The following is an 18,451-nucleotide window of genomic DNA, read 5'->3' on the forward strand; positions in this document are numbered from 1 at the left end:
AGGAATTTTACAACATGTTCAACACAGATCATGTCACAGTGCTGTTCTTTTCTTTTTCTTTTTCTTTTATTTTTATTTTATTTTTATTTTCGATTTTGATAATATACGAACAAACTACACGAGCTTTTAACTTGGTCAGATTAGTTACATCCGTCGACGAACAGAATACCACCATCGTCGAATCAAACGCCTCTCATCCATCCATACATCATCCACGACACCATTTCATTCATTGATTCACCATCACCCATTTCGTACATCCGCCCTCATTCATCCGTGGGAGCTCTATCCGCGGCCCCGAGCCCCACGCTCCTCGACGGGGTTTGAGAATGCACAATCCTCTGTGCACAATCCTCTGTGCACAATCTTGGAGCAAAATTCTTCACGATCTCTGAAGGATATCTGTGTGTGTCGAGTGGGATTGGGGAGGGACGCAATGGCGCCGGCGTCGTCTGTGATGATGGCCTTGCCGTGTCATTCTGGAACACCACTGGTTTCATCTTCTCAGAAGACCTCCTCCAGCCCTAATGGCATCATCTCTCCCCCATTGAGCTCGCCAGGGCGTTTCGGAAGCATTTTGAAGCTGGAATCCGGTCGGAAAGACGCAGTTATGTGCTTTGCAAGGCCCCTGAGACCCGTGGAAGAGCGGTTTAAAATTCAGGTGGAGCGGAACGTGGACCAAAAGCGGAAGGAGGAACTCTGTGTCGAGAGGTGGTCCAAGTGGGAATCGGATTGCTGTGCCTTTGATCACGAGTGGAAGGTGGACGAGCAGGTTTATGTTGTCAAGGGCTCCGTGCGTGTCACGCCGGAGGACTGTGAGGATCACGCGTATTTCTATGCGGGTGACCTTGTGCGGTTTCCCAAGTGGTTTAATGCTACGTTGAGTTTTGACGAGGAGTATGAACAGCGGTACCGGTTTCTCGCCTACGGAGATGATTAGGCTGCGTCGGAAGGTATTGTTAGTCTGCACAGTGAATTCAATTGCCACTCAATTGAGACTTTGGCATAGTTGGATCAACACTTGAAGGAGTAACCTGTACACCTAGGGTTTAGGGTTTAGTATTTTAGGATGTGTGCCACCCTGCGGGATTTAAGATCAAAAGAAAACGTTAAGGTTCAATTTGAGCAGCTTGGTTTCATGTTCCTGTTGTAAGGTCTGAAAGGATATATTCTTTGACGTAGAGGCCCTGCACCTGCTAATTCTGTGTAGCTGAAAGTGTTTGTGGTTGCCCCGCTGCTGCTGTGAATCTCAATTAGTCTGCCTGAGTGCCTTTATACTTGTCTCAACATGTAGTAGGCTTAAATGAAACTGTTGTTTCCATGTTGTGTAAATGTTTGTCGTGGAGACACGTGAGGCAGTGATAAATGGAGATTATTATTGAGGTTTAATTACATGCAACTGGAATCATAGGAATTTTTTGCTTACTGCTGAAGGTGTGAGAAGATACCACTTAACAGCATTGTTATTACCAGAGCATGAGCGCACCTTCCTAATTTCCATCAAAAGGAACGGTTTAGGGAGAGCAACTTTTCCCTGAAATATATTGAACTGAGGAGAGCACCGTATTGAGTCTAGCTATCAACGTTTACTTCGAAAGTGAGCTGTCAAGTGTTTCTATTGTATGGTAGTGGGGTTGCACAGCGAGATACTCCGGATGCAACCCTTAACCTTACGTCAAAGTCTTTTAGCAGGCTTTGTTTCTGGAGAGTTTTAATCAGAATTATTCCTCTTCTGATATTTTGAAGATAGCATTTGGTAAGAGATAGAGATCAGTGTCGAAAAGCATTGCTTCCTCTATGAATTGCAGCTATGAGATTCTTAATAGTTGAGCATGAAATCCTGATTTGACAGCAACTCTGGTAACCAGGATGGACTAATGGTATTGTTCTCAGTTGGCCTTTGAATTTTCATTAATATAATCCAAACATTTTACCTTCATGGCATCTAGTTGAACACGGTATTAGAAAAATCTTTATTTTTGTTTCTCAACTTGCAAACTCTGATGATTCTGTTTTCATTTTTATTTTTGCCAGGCAAGTTAAAGCTCCCTAGAAGAGAAGTTTGATTTTCATATTCAGTTATGATTTCAAAATCTTCAAGTTCAGCTTTTTGTGCTTACTACATTCAACTACTTAATACTAACAATTATGTTCTTTGGATCATTAAGATTGAGTTATCATCTAAATGTTCTAAATTATGGGGTGTTGTAGATGGATGTAATATTACTGGCTTGCAATTTGGCAACTAATTGATTGTAAAGCTTCTGCCCAGATTTTACTTTGTAGTAGAAAATGTTTTTTTTACATATACATCCTTCAATATTTAAAGTACTTTAGAATCTCTTCCAAAATGTTTACATAAAATTTGTTAGGTTCGTCTACTCAATTACTTATGCAGATCAATGGTGTGATAATATTTTTTAGATTAATTGTTAATTGTTAATTTATTTTATAAATACTTAATTTTTACATATAAAATTAAAATTTGGTGCTCTTGGTATCTTTTTTAATAAATTTCTTAAATCTTAACATATTATTGATTTTACAACAAAAAAACCACGATTATTTTTTAAAATAAAATTACAAAAACAAGTCCTTTGTTTATTAAAGATTTTTTCTAAAATTGTATTTAAAAAGATTAGTAATATTTAGTGAGTTTACTACAATGCCTGCCAAAATTGAATATGACATTAGTAATTCTACCATTAGCCATTTATATTTTATAATTTATTGCAATAATAACCAAATTAGTTGGTGATTCAAATTCTATTTTAAGTAATTGATGTGGCTACCAAATTATAAGTCCCACAATGCAAGACAAATTGAGAAAGATGTGGACCAAAATGAATTACCTCTAAAACTCACTTATGCTCATACTTAGAATATAATGACATGAAGCAATCTAAGCTACAAATCTAATATGTGTGAGAGAAATCATTAGAGGTGGCATGGAAATTGTTCATAAAGTTAGAAATTGACTGAGAGTAGCTTCATGTTGATATGAGTGATAATAGTGTGAGGAGAGTATTACATGAAGCAGGTTTGAAATGCAAAGTGAAGCATAAGAAACCAAAGCTCACACTTCATCAAATGAAGGTAGGATTAGAATTTGCTAAACATCATTGTCATTAGATTGATGATGATTGGTATCATGTAATATTCTCATATGAAACAAAAGTCAATTGCTTTTGCTCTGATGGTTGCAATTGGTATTGGTTTCATGACAAGCAAAATACATGTACTAGAATGGTGCAATAAACAATCAAGTTTGGAGATGGAGGAGTGATGATGTGGGGTTGCATGACTCCAAATGGCTCTGAATAATGTGTAAGATTGAGGAAAGAATGAATCAATACGTGATTTGTGTGAGCTTTGGTTTGTATGATTAAAATTATGAATTATGAATTGTATGATTAAAATTCATACAATGCATGCATATAATTTAAATCTCATAAGTTAGATTTTTCAATAGAGTAATGATCCAAAGTATATATCCAAGAGTGCATTGTTGGCTCAATTTGCAAGAATTTACTCTTCTAAGGTGGCGGACGCAATCACTCAACTTAAATCCAATCAAATATTTATGGGTAACTTTAAAACATTAATTGAACCAATATGAAACACCTCCCAAAGGAATGGTAGAATTATGGAAGCATATTGAGGATTATTAGGCTTCAATTATTCCTAATGAGTACAAGAACTTGTGTAGAAACATGCATAAGCATATTAAAACTGTAATAGTTGCTAAGGATAAGTGGATAGTTATTTAAATTTGTTTCAGTTGAGCAAAACTAAGTTTTGGAACTAATCTCATTTTAATTATTCTTGTATGTGCAAACTTGTGTGTAATACACTCCAATCATCATGGAAGTATGATTTATTGCAATTTTTATTCGTAACTAGTAAAATACTTTTACTAGTTACGAATAAAAAATTTAATTTCAATAAAATATATTTAGGAAACCTAGAAAATAATATATATAATTTTATTTATTTATTTATTTACAATTAATGTCACGTGGAATTATTTATAATTTTATTTTTATCTTTTTATAATTAATGTCACGTGGATACTTGGAGATCATTGTTATGTATCATTATTTTATTATTTTAATAAAAAAGCATTTCGTATATTAATTCCTCCCGAGAAAAAAAATCTTATTAATACACTTTACTACACTGTCATAAATATTACTTGTAACAATGTACATCAGTATTAGTACATAATATAAATAAACCTATTTTTTGAACACCGAAGAGTCACAATGAGTGTTGCATTTCGTAACTATTAAGTACTTTTGATGACTAGCATCTTCCGCAGAACTAATACTGCAAACCTCTTCATAAAGTAGAGGCTGCAAAGATGCTATCATTGATTTAACGCGTTTGAGAAAGCATTCCCAGTCTCGTGTATTATATGAGACTGACTCATATGCAAAACGTGACATCGCTGCTGGAGAAATAGATGCACGTACCAAGATACAATTATAAAAGATGAGGCACAGAAGTGCATGGAGTAGTCGAAGATAAGGAACACCGACAGTTTCCAATCCTAATGAGATTTAATAATCCCAAACAGTAAGCTAATCAAAAAATGAGCCAAAATATTGCGAAAAACACTAAGATTCTCTACTTCTAAGATTTCCGTACAATGGCATTCACAATCATGAGAATCTGGACATCAAAACACATAGCAAACCGGATGAAAAATTTGAAGGCTAGAAATGTGGTTAAGGACAACCTTATGAAAACTCTGTCACTCCGTCATCGCATGGTGACTAAGACATTGAATTCATTCTTGCTTCCAGATTACATGGGTAGCGACCGATGCCAACAATTTGGCAATGCAATGTGTCAAAGCATGATAAGATGCAAACAGCCAGAGCCCTCACATTTTCAAAGTTCCTTGTGATCATAGACGGCTTAACACGAACGGGTCGACACTGGCATATAAAAGGTCCCACTCAACCCATTAAGCAATTCTAATCAAACAAACTGAATCCCATGTCGTCATCACTCTCTTCCTTCGGCTCCTCCTGCAAAATCAAACCAGATAATGAGAAATGAAACTAACTCAGGGGAAATCCTGTTTGAGGATGCGCATAGTTTTTGATCGCAAACTAAAATTCCTTCAGAAGAAAATAGAGGTGGAAGTTAGATGCGGAAGAAGTAGCCAACAGAAACATTGACAAGGAAGACATCAGTTACTCGAAACAATCTAAAAGAAAAAATATTTTGACCTAAACCGAAGATGAACCTAAATTGTAAAGGCCATATATTTCAGTTGGAACTTTATTTTAAGTTTCAAATACATAAGGAAGTATCATTACCTTCTTCTCCTCTACTTGGGGAGCTTCATCGGCAGCCGAGGAAGCAGGTGCAGCGCTCACAGCGACGGCAGCACCACCACCTACATGAGAACCAAGTGGAATTCATCAGCCAACAGTAAATAAAGAGAAAATTGTGGATGTATACAGAAGGACTTCTCGTGAAAGCAGCACGATGCTCATCATGGAGTGCTATGCACCAGTAGGCAAGAATCAAGTGGAAAGTACTTCAAATAGTTTCAAGAATATAGAATCAGGTACCCAGGCGTTTAAAGTTCTCCTACATCCGAAATCAGGATTACAACACTTACCACCTCCGACATTGGTGATGAGATCATCAACGCTCCTCTTCTCGCACAGCTTGGCGAAAAGCGAAGGCCAGTAGCCCTCAACTGAAACGTTGGCAGCCTTCACCAAACTGGCGATCTTATCGGCCTGCAATAGCAATACATTAGAGTGACATGGCGATCAGACAGAAACCCTAAGACGGTCATAGCAAGTCAACAATCATCCAAGAAATCCCAACCCTGTAACATTCCTAATTCAGCACAGAGAAAACATCAGCTACCAAAACATTGCAGGTATACATTCTCTAAACGAAAATACAAGAGAGACAGCACATCAGACAAAAACCCACATCCTTTAATAACTCAACTCCATAGCACTTAAACACAAACACCCCTCAAAATACACTATAGTGAAAGTAACTGAGAGGAAGTTCACTACACATACAAAAGAAACCTTGAGAATCCCAGCAGAAGCCTCAGCTAAACCCGAAACCCTACAATTGTCTTCAAACCGAAAAACATGTCTCAAAGGTAGATTCCCGCGTGCTCGATGACAAAAACAAAACAAAACTCCTCCAAGTAAATAAACTGCTGCAAGCAACGCATCAGACAGTGATCTACACTAAACCTAAAATTTCGACCTAAAAACTCCAGAATAACGATTGAAGGATTCTTACAGTGATGGCGATGCCGTCATCGTGGAGGATGAGGCAGGCGTAGGTGCAAGCAAGCTCGCTGACCGACATGGTGACAGAGCGAGAGATTACGACGGGAGCTTGCTCAACAGGAATCGTCGGCGAGGAGCACAAATTCGGAGCGTCGCACCGCAAAGAGAGTTTGCCGCAACTGCGAAGTTTGCCTTGGCTTGACCTGATCGCTCTCTGAGCCGTCCGATCCTGAATCAGCGACGGCTGGGATGCTTCTCCACAATGAGTCCGTTCCCACGTGCGGTTTCGAGTTTCGGGGTTTTCTTCAACCCTGTTTCAGTTGTACACCTCGTGTGAAACCGGCTTTTTTACTTGGAAGGTCCTGCACACGGAGTGTAAAGAAAATGAATATACGTTATTGGTGAATTTTAGGGTAACTCGTTTTAATAATTATATATCTCCTGGCAATTTTTTTAAATAAAATCTAAAAATTATGCATGAAATGACATAGATTTGACTATTTAAAAATCAATAATAGTAATAGTATATATAAATATTCTTATTTGATTATTTTTAATTTTTCAAATGTGATTTTTCTTGAAACGTAACTTCATCTTGATTTTTTATTTGTGCATGTATGTGTAAAATATAAATACACGATAAAATCATAAAATTTGGGAAAAATTGATGTGAGGAAAATTATTGGAATTGATATAGTGAGTGTGTATTACTGATGCATCATTACATTATCCACTAATGAATACATCTAACATAATGAAAAAACTGAATTCAGATGCTTAGTTGTGACATTGACATATTAAATAGCAAAAAAATATAGAATGAAAACAATAAATAAATAAATAAATAATCCAAATCAGCATGTGATGGCAGATTCAATAAACACTGACAGTTCAAAAGATCAACATATTTTAGTTGACCTTTCAAAGAAAAATTGAGGTTTTAATTTATTTTTTAAAATAAAAAGAATAATACTCTATATGCAAGATGTTGTAAAATGTTTATCTTGCATATGAAATTTATAAACATTTTACAACATACTGTTGCTGTGAAAGTTAAGATTGTTATCATTTTTCTGACTTGATGTACGTATAAAAAACGATAGTTGAAGTGTAGTTAAAACAAACCAAAAATCATATAATAATGGGTAACTTAACAACTACAACCTGTGCATTGTAGCGTGCTTACACAACTTGAGCACAGCTTTTTGATTAGTTTAGTGGCTATTTACAAACAAATAAAAACAAACTGAACAAAGGAATATATTTATGCAAACAATTTGCTTTAAAAAACAATTGGAGGCAACAAGGATCAAGGAAGAGGCCAAGAGTTATGCTTATACTTCTACGTGAAGATGTATCAACCACCCAAAACAAATTGGTTAAGAAATCTTCTTGACCCACTCGTGGCAGTTCGACAAGACATTGTTTGTGAATTTCTTGTGAGATTGTTCCACACAACGGATGTCATTTAAGATACCCAATTATCTTGATCTTAAACAACCTATTGTATGATACATTCATATTTAGGTACTAGGGTTTAGTATAAGCAGATCCAAAAGTTAAGGTTTGAACGATTGAGGTTTAAGATTGGAGGTTTACATCATAGGATAAAAACTTAGGAGGGCAAATAATTGTAACACTACTTTTTTCGATGCACCTAAGGATAACATCCTTTGTAAAAAACAAGAGTTGGAGATATGTTATCTTTCACTCCTTCCCCTGCCTACCTTGGCTAGTAACATCAGTGCAAACATCAGTACAAAAGGAGTCCACTAACCTCCAATTGACCACATGAATCTCATCTTTTTCATCTCCTCATATCAAGGACTCATAGTACTACCCTCTTACCACCCCATCCAGCAATGAATGACAAAAGGATGGATTTGATAGAGGCTAAAATATAGACCAAGGATGTCTCATAACGGCCCAACGAGTAGGTTGGGACGGAAGAGGGGAATAGGGAAAGAAACGCAGGGATCGTGCAGCACAATCTAAACACAATCCTCCATGCACAAACAAACCAACAGTGGGAACACGAAACAGTGTGATCAGATCATGCCATGCACAAAGACTGGGAATCGATTCCAACGGGTGGGTACTGATGGAAGTGAATCGAAGCGGTATCAAAAACCAGTGAACGAAATGGTGGCGACCGTATGTGTTAAACAAGGCGTTGAGTGGGTTGAGAAGGAATAACGGAATGAAATGGTTGACACGAGAAATGGAGTTCGAAACAAAATCTCTGCAAAACTGATATAGAAATGTGTGGGAACGAAACATAACAGAAGCAAGAGCGAAAGAGCGAAAGAGAGAGTCCTCAGCTGACTACTTATTCCTGCCAAAGATCCCCCAGCGTCACCCAGTATCGCCATAAATCATACCTAATATCCATGCTCCATGGTTGGTCATGCTGTCCGTCTGTCTGTCTGTCCTAGTGTGTACATCCACATAAGAATAACTAAGGTTAGAAAGTCAAGTATGAAAATTCCTGCCGTCTTTGAGCTCAGAAGCTCCACTGTAGCAATCATGCTACAGATACGAGAGCAGAGTGAGATGCTGAGAGCCTTCCATAGGTTTCAGCGGCTCAACAGGAAGGTGTTTGAGAGAGGGGCGGGGGGGATTAAAAGTTAGTAAATCTATGCGTCGGACTTGTGAGCCGGCGGTAGGGTCTCCTCGTGTCTCTCCAACTTGGCATCCAGCAGCCGCAAATTCTCTTCCTCGTCACCAACCTTCTGCAGCTTCTGCTGTTCCTTGACCTTCATGGCCTGGAGCTTGGCGTAGTTGTAGTAACAGACAGCAATGAAAGCGATGCCGTAGCCTAAGAGGTTGATGGAGGTAACCTTGTCCAGAATGACGGACCAAGAGAAGGCGATTAGAAGCCAATCCTTCACCACGCCCGCCACATTCATAGTGAGCGCGGACGTCTTCCCGACCAACACGAACACAGCAATGTTAAGCAGGAAGGCGATCATTGAATTGAGGCCGAACGTGAAGAAATCGAAGTGGAATGACGACGTGTCGAGCAGCTTCGGGTACTCGATCAGGTACCAGGGCACAGAGAGGAAGAGAAAGCACGCGGGCGCGACGTAATAGAGCGTAGTGATGGGGTTGAGGGAAATTCCCCGGGAGTTGAGAAGAATTTGGATCAAGACCAGGCGGAGAGCTTCCACGCATACAGCTGAAAGCTGTAGGGTGACGCCCCAGAGGTTGAACCGCGCCTCACCATATGCAGCAATGGCAACACCGATCGAGATCATGACCATGTTCGCCATAGTCGATGAGTTGAAGATGTCTTTCTTGAAGAGGACCCCGAGGGAGTACACCGCCACGGGCATGAGCGCCTTCAGCATCTGGATGAAGGAGACGCTCAGATAGATGTACGCCGAGTTCGAGAACCAAAGGGAGAGGGAGAAAAGGAGGCCGATAGGAACGATGGATCTGAAGTAGAGGTCCTTAGTCATCGCGGCGCAGGGCTCCACCATCTTGAACACGCGCACCAGGAGGAAGGCGAGCCCGGAGGAGAACGCCATATGGATCATAGTTAGGGAGACTGGGTATGGCCAGTTGTACATTCCGCGGTCGAGGATGTATTTGTTGAAAACAATCACAGAGAAGCTGAGGAAGATCCATACTGCAACGTAGGTGTAACTCAGGACAATTTTCCTGAACACGCCGCTGTTGGCAGCGGCCCCCGTTTCGCTCTTCGCCATGGAGAAACTGTGAAGCGACCCCAACAATTAGGGCTGACAGATTCGGCACTCCGCTTCAAGATCCACCAAATCTGTACCCTGCCGCAACAATAAGCCCGCCTTTTAATCCACGAGCTCACAACACTCGGTGGAACGGTGCTCACCTTCTCCACTTCTCTGAGTTTCTACACAAGGACATCCAAGATACCCTCACACAACGCAATGCGAGCTTCCTCTATCGAGGCTCACACGAGAAGACCTGCACTTTCGTCAAAGAAGTAACCAACTCAATCACATCTATCTCTTGCACGAAGTCTTCTAAGGCAAATGTATAATTTTGATGTGCTTGTGCCGGGGCAAGAATATACCTACATACACTGAAATTCCAAAACTGAAAAAAAGCATGTCCCCGAATAACCGAGTGAGCTTGCGAACAACAGCTACGATGAAAAGAAAAAGAAAAAGAAAAAAAAAAAAAAACCCCACAGAACTGGCATGCACAACACTCTATGACGCTGGAAACCCGCCTCACAACAAACACCTTCCGGGAATAAAATAAACAATAAACAGTGGCTTAGAGCTTTCCGAGCAGCCTTCACGGCACCCGCCACATTTGCAACTCGCACGAAGACCAACCAAAATAAACGACTGGCAAGCTATCCACAAAACCCTGAGAGGAAGAAACAAACTTGATGCAATCCACCATCCAAACCATCTACCTCACTAACCCTTCGAAGGCTACAAAACCCTCGGAGGAAGAAACAAACTTGATGCGATCCACCATGCAAACCATCTACCTCTCTAACCCTTCGAAGGTTACAAACCATCGGCAGCGACAGGCCATAGTCTCTCAGCACCAGCAAACGGTGAAGACTCAAGCTGGGAAGGGCATTGCCAAAAACCACCCACCTGCAGCAACAGAGCCTCGTCCTGCTGATTTTTCTGGCTCTCGGTGTGTTGGTTGCTACCGCCAGCGACAAGCTCTGGACAAAAGCGCGTAGGAGGATCTCCTCGCTCCCTCACTGCGACATACTAGACGAGGGGCGAGACTTTTCAGCCAAGCTTCAAGATTTTGAGGGTAAGACAATGAAATCATTTGAAAAGAAAGGGGAAAACGCTAGTGTTAGTAGGGGAGGTGGATCCTCAACGTCCCTAGATACCCAACCACCCTAGCCTCAGGATCCACTTAAATGGCATATCCCCCTGCCACGTTGTCATCGCCGCTTGCCCACTTACGAGGGATCTAGGAAACTACATTTCTCGCTGTGGTGAGTTTCAGCATGCAAGACGTGGCCTCGAATGAAGACCACGTGTACTTACACTGAAGATTATGAGTAGTTCAGCTCGACGTGAGGACGCTGTTTTAACTACCGTTCAGCCATTGTTCTGCACAATTCTGCTAATCCATTTTTAGCGCAACCGAAATCAAAACGTGGAATCACTATCCGGTGGAACTGAGGCTCAAATTCAGGAAGATATGGTATGAGCACGACAATCAATTGCGCAATTAAAATACTCTTCCGTCGAACATCGTTCCACTCTCCATTGATTAATGTAAAAAAACTGGAAGCCTCCACCCGCTGCGTCGATGGTCGATGGCGATTGCAGCAGGAGCAGCATCTCCCCCGATGCAGAGAGACTGCAACGGACTAAACTTAGACTCGAGCTAACGCGGACGTAGCGAATCCATGTCTAAGAGGTGGTGGACGGATGTTACATGAATGAACTGTCATGTGGACGGCTGGTAACGTGGGTTGCCACTTGGGCGTCATTGGATTCCCGAGTGCCGCCGGGACCGGCCGGCGGGCGCCAATGTAACCCCCAGCCCAAGAAACACGGTCATGGGAACGAGGAGGAGCGGAAATAGGGGACGCGTTGATGTGGATTAAATTACGATGATGAAAGTATTGATGGAAACGTGGATGATAACTATGGATGAAAAATAATAAACTTTCCAACCCGGAATTGTACAAGCACATATTCAAAGCAATTAATGTTTGGTGCATATCTTTCCTTACTTTCAAAACATTTATGTGTATGTGTGTGTTTGGGTGTGTATCCATGTAATTCTAACAACTCATAAATTATCGAAAACTCACCACAAAATAGAATAAAATTACAATTGTCTTTAAAAAAATGTTTATATTTTAGCATAAGTTATGAATATTGCAATTGTGAATGTCATTAGTAAGAGATGGGATAATGTATCATCGCTACTTATGATAACTTCCACAACATTTTTAAAATTTTTTAAAAAAACTATAAACTATTGATCTTGCTCAATTGATATCTACAAAAATTATTGTTGTGAGTAATGCTTGCAAAAACTTGTGAAGCCATTTCTATAGAATTTTTAGTTAAGTGCATGGAATTTGTAAAAGTAAAATTATAAATAATTTCTATATTAATCAACATGCATTGTCTTATTTCAATTATCTTTAATTGTTTTAAATGTTGTGATGTTTAAGTCCACCAAATAAAATTTGAATTATTTTTATTTTTATTATATCTATATATATATATATATATATATATATATGTGTGTGTATGTATATGTGTGTGTGTGTAAAAAAAGTTTGATTTTATTTTTTGCAAAAAAAAAAGAAAAAACACACACAAACATATAATTTAATTTCATATTTTTATTATTTTTAATTTAATTTTATTCTTTCTTCAATTTGATATAGACTTCAAAAGAATATAACTATTAAATTTTAAAGACAATTTTAACCCAATAAGATGATTTACAAGTCATAAAATTTGGATTAAAGAAAGAAATTATTATATTATTATATCTTTGTACAATTATATTTTTAAAATATTGATTTCAATTTCTTGTCTAAGTTATACATAGTTATTATTTTTGAAGATGTTGATTTTTATTAGTGTCAAAGATTTATAGTAAAATATATTTTTTCAAACAAATCATCTTAATATTTAAAAAATATATTATAGTAAGAAGGTGATGCTAGATAAGATAATATATAATATCCACTTATTGAAAGTACTAGCAAGTAACTTATATATCTAAATCTAGATAATAATAGAAGCATATTATTATTATTATTATTATTATTATTATTATTTTAAATCAATGCAACATACTTAAATCTTCTACTTAAATGATTATTGTAATTCTTTTTTGATTTAAAAACGAACATGTAATTGTTCTAATATTAATTCATGTCACGGACATACTCATGTAAGCCAGTAATTATATATATAAATAGGTAGAAATAAATAAAAGTATATAAAAGAAACATAATTCTATAGTATTTGGTATAAAAGCTTTCTAGAAGCTTCATAGACTCTGCTTTGACTTTATAGGTGTCTTTAATTGACTTTTGGATTAGAAACGTGGTCAACAAATTAGCCATGTACCACACATGTTGTTAGCTTGAAGACCAAGCTAACTATGTGGCCGACACGTAGAAAAACTTGCCTTGTAAGTCAAGGCATGTGTCCTACAAAGTCAACACATATTGGAGGTCCTATAGAATGTCGCCACATAGCCTCTAGTTAGATAGTATATATAGAGACAAGAGTGAAGGCTTCTTCACTCTTCTCAACTCATTTCTTGTTTTCAGTCTAGTTTGAAGAGTCTTCATGTTTTCTAATCTTTGGCAATAGCCATTCCAGTTTCTCTTTTAATATACATACTTGTTTATTTATATTTTGTTACCTTTCTTTGAGTGAAGGCTTACTTGTCTGAATTGCTTTTCCATCGAGTTCTTGTCCTTGGCAGATTGACAAGAGTACACTTACAATATCATTGCTTTGTCTTATCTTGATTAAGAGTGGATTACCCCTTTTTCTTGATAAGACACAAGCATATTTGAAGTTACGGATTATCCTCTTCTAAACTGATATTGTCGTTAGTATTTTCTTTGTTCTCAAGTTCTCTCTTCTATTTGTCTTGAGTGATATTAAACATTTTCTCTTTTTTAAGTGTTATCATGAAAGAACTTGCTGAAATAAAGAATGCAATGGAGCAAATGCAAGAACAATTGAAGGAGTTAATGCTTGCGATGCATCAAGTCAATTTACCACCACAAGGAGCAACAAGATTGGCAGGAAGTATAGATATAGAAATGATTGGAGCTGCTTCAACATCTGCACCAAATCATGTCCCTTCTCCTATGGTGGAACGCCCTTCCAGTATTAGAAAATCAAGAATTGCCCTATCCAAGAAGTTTGATGGCACAAGATCCAAGTTTTGAGGATTTATCAATCAAGTACAACTTGTGATTGAACTTCAACTCCAAAGCTATCCAACTCCAAGATCGTAAGTTAGATTCATTGGTACATTTCTTTCAGGTTCAACACTATCGTTGTTTTCATCTTTTTTTGAACAACGAGATCCAATATTGGATAATCTAGAGGTTTTTTTTAGCAAAGTTTTCATCTATGTGTGGAGAACATGATGCAATTCGTGTTGCAACCAATAAAATCCATATTTTACGATAAGGTAATCGATCAATAACGTTGTATGGTTCACAATTTTGACAACTTACAACTGATATCAAGTGGGATGATGCTGCACTTATTAACCAATTTCTCTACGGATTACAATATGAGGTAAAAAAATTAATGCTCAACTTACTTGATCCTCAAACATTGAGTCAAGCAATTGACTTTGTTATTAAGTACGACAATCACCTTTTTGAATTTCGATCTAAGAACCGTACAAGTAGACCTCAACGTAAATATAATTCAATAGCAACACCAACATCTCTTCAATACATACATTCAGAAATAGAGGATATGTAAATTGATACAGCACTTTTCAAACCTCTTATTGAACAAGAAAAGACTCATCGTCGTTAAGAAGGATTATGGTTATATTGTAGAGAATCAAAACACACTACTCAACATTATTCAAAAAAATGACGTAACCACAAAATTAGGAGTATGGTTGTCTAAGAAGACAATATGTCGGAAACGAGTTAATCTAGCTACAATAGGGATCATGCGGCTGGAACCTTACACAACATCTAGTAAAGGTCCTATTTTTTCCTCAAAACCCTCTCCTTCTTTTACATTAAATGTTATTTTAGGAGCTAAATATTACAAAGCCTATGCCTTGTTAGATTCTGTAGCCTCAGCGTGTTTCTTAAATAAAGAATTTACTAAAAGGCATAGATTATCTTTAGTAAAGAAAATTAAACATGTTCATGTAGAAGTCATAGATGGCCGTCTATTATATTCTGGAGATAGTACTCACAAAACCCTTCCTATAGAAGTAATAATCAATGTTCATAATAACTTTGTAGTATTTAATATCATTAGATCTCCATCTAATCTAGTCATTTTAGGTTTATCGTGGTTAGAAAAATACAAACCCCAAATAGATTAGATTTCTCAAACTTTTACTTTTTTTAAAAGTATAACTATCAGTGTAGTTGATTAAGTAGAGAGTCATGACTCCAATTCAATTAAATCCGTTTTTATAGGTGCAAAAGCTTTCTTGCATGCTACTATGAAAGAGTCACCATATATTATTTATGCCACACCTGTTTCTAAGGATGCAAAGACTTCATGTGGCATTTTAAGCTAATATCAAGAATTTTAAGATGTATTTGAAAAAAAAAATGCGGATACACTCCCAGAACATCGTCCCTATGATTGCTCAATTGACCTTCAAGAAGGAGCACAACTGCCATTCAGTCCAATCTATAGTTTATCACAAAATGAATTGACTGAACTCAAGGAGTATATTAAAGAAAATCTAGCGAAGAATTTCATACGCCATTCTAAATCTCTGGCAGGAGCTCCAATTCTATCTGTGAAGAAAAAAGATGGATCATTGCAGATGTGTGTTGATTATCGAGGACTCAATAAGATTACCATCAAGAACAAGTATCTACTACCTTTAATATCTGGACTTCTTGATCAGTTGAATCAAGTTAAGATCTATATAAAAATAGATCTCCAGAGAGCATACTATTTAGTATGCATCAAAGAAGGAGATGAATGAAAGATTGTATTTCGAACTATGTATGGATATTTTGAATACAACGTCATGCCTTTTGGACTTACAAATGCACCAATAGCTTTTCAACATCTAATGAATGATGTTTTTTGAGAGTTTTTGGACGATTTTGTGGTCTGTTATCTATACGACATATTGATCTATTCTAAGAATCCAGAAGAACATAAACTTCATATTTGTCATGTGTTACAAAAATTAAGAGATGCAGGACTTTATACCAAGATAGAAAAGTGTGTATTCCACACTACTCAAGTCGATTTCTTAGGTTACATCATTTCAAATGATGAACTTATGATGGATCCTAAGAAATTTCAAACTATTATAGGTTGGAAGATTCCAAAAATGATAAGAGATGTCCAATGCTTTTTGGGATTTACCAACTATTATCAGATCTTCATCAAAGATTTCTCTTGAGTTGCAGCTCCACTTACACGTTTGACTTGTAAAGACAAACTACAATAGAATTAAGAAGCAGAAGTTACTTTTGAATCTTTGAAGACATCGTTTGTTTCTGCACCAATCTTGTATCGTGTTGATTTTTCTAAAGCATTCTTTATGGAAACAGATGCATCGGACTTTGCTCTAGGTGCGATTTTGTCACAAATGGGAATAGATGACAAACTTCATCTAGTAGCCTTTCATTCAAGAAAATTCTCACCAGCAGAAATCAATTATGAGATGCATGACAAAGAACTTCTTGCAATTGTGGATTTTTTTCAAGAATGCCATCATTATCTAGAAGGCGCTTCCAGTTTGGTCACCGTATATACAGATCACAAGAACCTCGAGTATTTTATGTCAGCACGCGTATTAAATCATCGTCAAGCTTGTTGGAGCATGTCTTTATCAAGATTCGAGTTCATCATCACTTATCGACCAGGAAAACAATAAGGTTTGTTTGATGCCTTGTCTAGACGTTCTTATCTTGCACCAAAAGAACGAGATGTAACTTTTGAGCAATAAAGAACGGTTCTCTTGAAGCCGGAGCAATTTCATCTTCGAGCAATAAAATCAACATTGACTGTTGATTTAACTTCTCTCAAACAAATCCAATTAAGTATGTCTTCAAACCCTCTTGTTCATGATATCAAGAATAATTCTTCTAAATCTCATGATGCTTTTAAATTCAAGTTCAAGAACAACCTATTCTATTTTGAACGACATCTATATATTCCAAAAAGAAAAGCACGTTTACGTGTTCATCAAGCTCATCACGACTTCCTAGCAGCAGGATATTTTGGATACAATAAGACTTTGGAGCTGATATCAAGGGATTTTTGGTGGCGTCAAATGTGGAAGGCAGTTAAAGATTTTGTACAATCATGTGATGTTTGCTCAAGATCAAAAACTCCTCGTCATCAACCTTTTGGACTTCTTCAGCTATTATTCATTCCAAAACAACCATGATCTTTTGTTTCTATGGACTTCATCACGATCTTCCAATCTCGGGTTCTTATGATTCTATATTCGTGATTATAGATCGTTTTACCAAGATGGCACATTTTGTACCATGTACAAAATCTATCACACGTGAAGAAACAGCTAAGCTCTTTCTTGATAATATCTATCGCTATTATGGATTACCCAAGGATATTATATTAGATAGGAGAACTCAATTTGTATCAAGATTTTGGCAGACTCTTTTCAAGATTCTAAAAGTAGATATAAAACTATCTTTAACATTTCATCCTCAAACTGATGGACAAATGGAGCGTGTTAATGAAAATTTGGAGCAATATTTAAGATGTACCATTAACTATCAAAAAGATGATTGGACAATTCTTTTACTATTGGCAGAGTTTGCTTACAATAACACGGTACATTTTTCTACAAAACAAACACCTTTTTTTGCTAATTATGGTTATCATCCATGACTTGATACTTTTGACTTTTGAAAAGTTGATAATCCTGTTGCAAAAGATTTGGTAATTCATTTGTCAGAGCTACATGCAATGATGAAGGCGTAGTTAAAAGAAGCTCAAGAACAACAAAAGGTCAATGCGGATGTCTATGGTAAGGAACAACCACCATTCTACTTGGATGATAAGGTATGGCTACTTCATCGCAATATCAAGACCACTCGTACTTGTGATAAGTTGGACTATTGAAGGCTTGGACCATTATCTATTTCTGTACAAATCAATCTAGTTGCATATCGTTTACATCTACCGGAGTTAATGAAAATCCATCCAATATTCCACGTGTGTCTTCTTGAACCATACAAGACAGTGGACATACCAAGAAGATGACAAGCTCCACCTCCTCCCATAGAAGTGGACAATAATGAAGAATTTGAAGTAGAAGAAGTCTTAGATTTAAGGCAGTGTCAAAATAAATTAGAATGTCTTGTCCATTGGCGCGGATATGGTATTAGTGAATGCACATGGGAGCCAATAAAGAATCTTACAAATGTAGCAAAGGCGGTGGAGGCTTTTCATCGACGACATCCATCAAAATCAAGATGAAAACCTTCTTTATAAAAGAAACAA

At 37.4% G+C, this 18,451-nt stretch overlaps 3 protein-coding genes across 6 annotated transcripts; 1 reads left to right on the top strand and 2 right to left on the bottom strand.

The window, feature by feature from the left end:
• Positions 1 to 317: 317 nt before the first annotated feature.
• On the top strand, positions 318 to 2,274 carry LOC141044556 (uncharacterized). The gene is made up of 2 exons (XM_073529150.2): positions 318 to 953; positions 2,035 to 2,274. The coding sequence occupies exon 1, from the start codon at positions 437 to 439 to the stop codon at positions 938 to 940; it is 504 nt and encodes a 167-aa protein (XP_073385251.1). The 5' UTR covers positions 318 to 436; the 3' UTR covers positions 941 to 953; positions 2,035 to 2,274.
• Positions 2,275 to 4,742: 2,468 nt separating this feature from the next.
• On the bottom strand, positions 4,743 to 6,435 carry LOC112272969 (large ribosomal subunit protein P1). Its single transcript, XM_024501213.3, has 4 exons — positions 6,292 to 6,435; positions 5,639 to 5,762; positions 5,331 to 5,410; positions 4,743 to 5,036 (listed from the first exon to the last, which is right to left on the bottom strand). Exons 1-4 carry the CDS (start codon positions 6,358 to 6,360, stop codon positions 4,983 to 4,985), a joined length of 327 nt encoding a protein of 108 aa, XP_024356981.1. The 5' UTR covers positions 6,361 to 6,435; the 3' UTR covers positions 4,743 to 4,982.
• A 2,068-nt stretch (positions 6,436 to 8,503) lies between these two features.
• LOC112273501 (putative sugar phosphate/phosphate translocator At4g32390) lies at positions 8,504 to 11,509 on the bottom strand. Of its 4 annotated transcripts, none has more exons than XM_024502392.2 (2): positions 10,880 to 11,509; positions 8,504 to 10,069 (listed from the first exon to the last, which is right to left on the bottom strand). In XM_024502392.2, the coding sequence occupies exon 2, from the start codon at positions 9,989 to 9,991 to the stop codon at positions 8,918 to 8,920; it is 1,074 nt and encodes a 357-aa protein (XP_024358160.1). In that variant the 5' UTR covers positions 9,992 to 10,069; positions 10,880 to 11,509; the 3' UTR covers positions 8,504 to 8,917. The 4 variants fall into 4 exon arrangements, with proteins under 4 accessions (XP_024358160.1, XP_024358161.1, XP_024358162.1 ...); XM_024502393.3 differs by having other exon boundaries at positions 8,504 to 10,229; positions 10,880 to 11,111; XM_024502394.3 differs by having other exon boundaries at positions 8,504 to 10,062; positions 10,880 to 11,095.
• Between the last annotated feature and the right edge of the window lie 6,942 nt (positions 11,510 to 18,451).

The sequence above is a fragment of the Physcomitrium patens genome, chromosome 20, assembly GCF_059467195.1.
Source record: "Physcomitrium patens ecotype Gransden chromosome 20, ASM5946719v1, whole genome shotgun sequence".
Lineage (NCBI taxonomy): Eukaryota > Viridiplantae > Streptophyta > Bryopsida > Funariales > Funariaceae > Physcomitrium > Physcomitrium patens.

What these genes read in the sequence shown, in the direction of transcription:
- LOC141044556 (XM_073529150.2), top strand. Translation starts at nt 437, where the DNA reads ATGGCGCCGGCGTCGTCTGTGATGATGGCCTTGCCGTGTCATTCTGGA.
- LOC112272969 (XM_024501213.3), bottom strand. Translation starts at nt 6,360, where the DNA reads ATGTCGGTCAGCGAGCTTGCTTGCACCTACGCCTGCCTCATCCTCCAC. An exon ending in ATGACGGCATCGCCATCACT is followed by an intron (nt 5,763 to 6,291) that starts GTAAGAATCCTT and finishes TTGCTATTGCAG; the next exon opens with GCCGATAAGATCGCCAGTTT. An exon ending in CATCACCAATGTCGGAGGTG is followed by an intron (nt 5,411 to 5,638) that starts GTAAGTGTTGTA and finishes GTTCTCATGTAG; the next exon opens with GTGGTGGTGCTGCCGTCGCT.
- LOC112273501 (XM_024502392.2), bottom strand. Translation starts at nt 9,991, where the DNA reads ATGGCGAAGAGCGAAACGGGGGCCGCTGCCAACAGCGGCGTGTTCAGG.